The 1,675-nt window shown below is 51.9% G+C and overlaps 1 protein-coding gene across 1 annotated transcript; it reads left to right on the top strand.

Moving 5' to 3' along the window:
• Positions 1-39: 39 nt before the first annotated feature.
• On the top strand, positions 40-1,657 carry UREG_07932 (NADPH--cytochrome P450 reductase; the record flags this gene model as incomplete). Its single annotated transcript, XM_002582166.1, has 1 exon — positions 40-1,657. A coding segment is annotated over one exon (1,618 nt), but the record flags the coding sequence as incomplete, so codon positions are not given.
• Between the last annotated feature and the right edge of the window lie 18 nt (positions 1,658-1,675).

Raw genomic sequence — 1,675 nt, 5'->3', positions numbered from 1 at the left:
GCATATTTTACGAAAGGACGTACTGGGCCGTTCCCAAAGCCTCTGCTGCTTATCTATGGTTCCGCCAACGGTATGCCCAAGGAGGGCAAAACAAGAAACATCATCGAGAAAATGGACGAAACTGGAAAGAACTGCGTCGTCTTCTTTGGATCTCAAACAGGAACGGCAGAAGATTATGCGTCCCGTCTTGCAAAAGAAGGGGCTCAACGGTTTGGTTTGAAGACAATGGTCGCTGACTTGGAGGATTACGACTTCGAGAATCTGGATCAATTTCCTGAAGATAAGCTTGCTTTCTTTGTTTTGGCTACTTACGGTGAAGGAGAACCAACCGACAACGCGGTGGACTTCTACCAGTTCATGACCGGAGAAGATGTTTCCTTCGAGGGAGGCGCTTCCGCTGAGGAGAAGCCGCTGTCGTCTTTGAGATACGTCACATTCGGTCTAGGCAATAACACGTACGAGCATTACAACGCGATGGTGCGCCAGGTCGATGCCGCATTGACTAAACTCGGCGCTAAGAGAATCGGCACTGCTGGTGAAGGTGACGACGGAGCTGGTACCATGGAAGAAGACTACCTCGCCTGGAAAGAACCGATGTGGAACGCTTTGGTGGAAGAAATGGGTTTGGAGGAGCGTGAAGCTATTTATGAGCCCACATTCTCCATTGTTGAGGAACCGGACATGTCACCAGAGTCGGAGAGCGTCTACGTGGGCGAACCGAATCAGAACCACCTCGAAGGAAACACAGCTGGCTCCAACAATGCACACAATCCATTCATCGCGCCAATCGTCGAATCTCGCGAATTATTTACGGTCAAGGACCGTAACTGCCTACATATGGACATTAGCATCCAGGGAAGCACGTTGAGTTATCAGACTGGCGACCACCTGGCTGTCTGGCCGACGAACGCGGGCAAAGAAGTCGACCGTTTTCTGCAGGTTTTTGGTTTGGAAGACAAGCGCCATACTGTGATCAAAATCAAGCCTATTGATGTGACGGCAAAGGTGCCGTTCCCTACCCCGACCACTTATGACGCCGCTGCTCGCTACTACATGGAAATTTGCGGGCCTGTTTCTCGACAGTTTATTGCAACCCTAGCTCAATTTGCTCCGGATGAGGATACGAAAAACACGATGAAGCGCCTTGGGGACGACAAGGACCATTTCCACGACCGCATCTCCACCCAGTTCTACAACATTGCGCAAGCTCTCCAGAGCCTCACGTCGAAGCCATTTACGTCTGTCCCTTTTTCGCTTCTCATCGAAGGTATTTCCAAGCTCCAGCCACGCTACTACTCGATCTCGTCCTCGTCGATTGTTCAGAAAGATAAGATCAGCATTACTTCCGTTGTTGAATCCATCCGCGTGCCAGGCGCCGGCCATGTCATGAAGGGCGTCACCACAAACTACCTCCTTGCGTTGAAACAAAAGCAACACGGCGACCCCAGTCCCGATCCCCACGGCTTAACCTATGCTATCACCGGTCCAAGGAATAAGTACGACGGTATTCACGTTCCAGTCCACGTTCGTCACTCGAATTTCAAGTTGCCCTCCGACCCGTCCAAGCCGGTCATCATGGTCGGTCCTGGAACCGGTGTTGCGCCATTCCGCGGATTCATCCAGGAGAGAGCACCGGCAGGCCGAACGGGGAGACAAAGTGGGCCCTACTGTTCTT

Source organism: Uncinocarpus reesii, genomic scaffold (genome assembly GCF_000003515.1).
Source record: "Uncinocarpus reesii 1704 scaffold_9 genomic scaffold, whole genome shotgun sequence".
In the NCBI taxonomy this organism is placed as follows: domain Eukaryota; kingdom Fungi; phylum Ascomycota; class Eurotiomycetes; order Onygenales; family Onygenaceae; genus Uncinocarpus; species Uncinocarpus reesii.
Note: the sequence above shows the minus strand (reverse complement) of the source record. Positions and strands in the feature narration are given on the sequence as shown.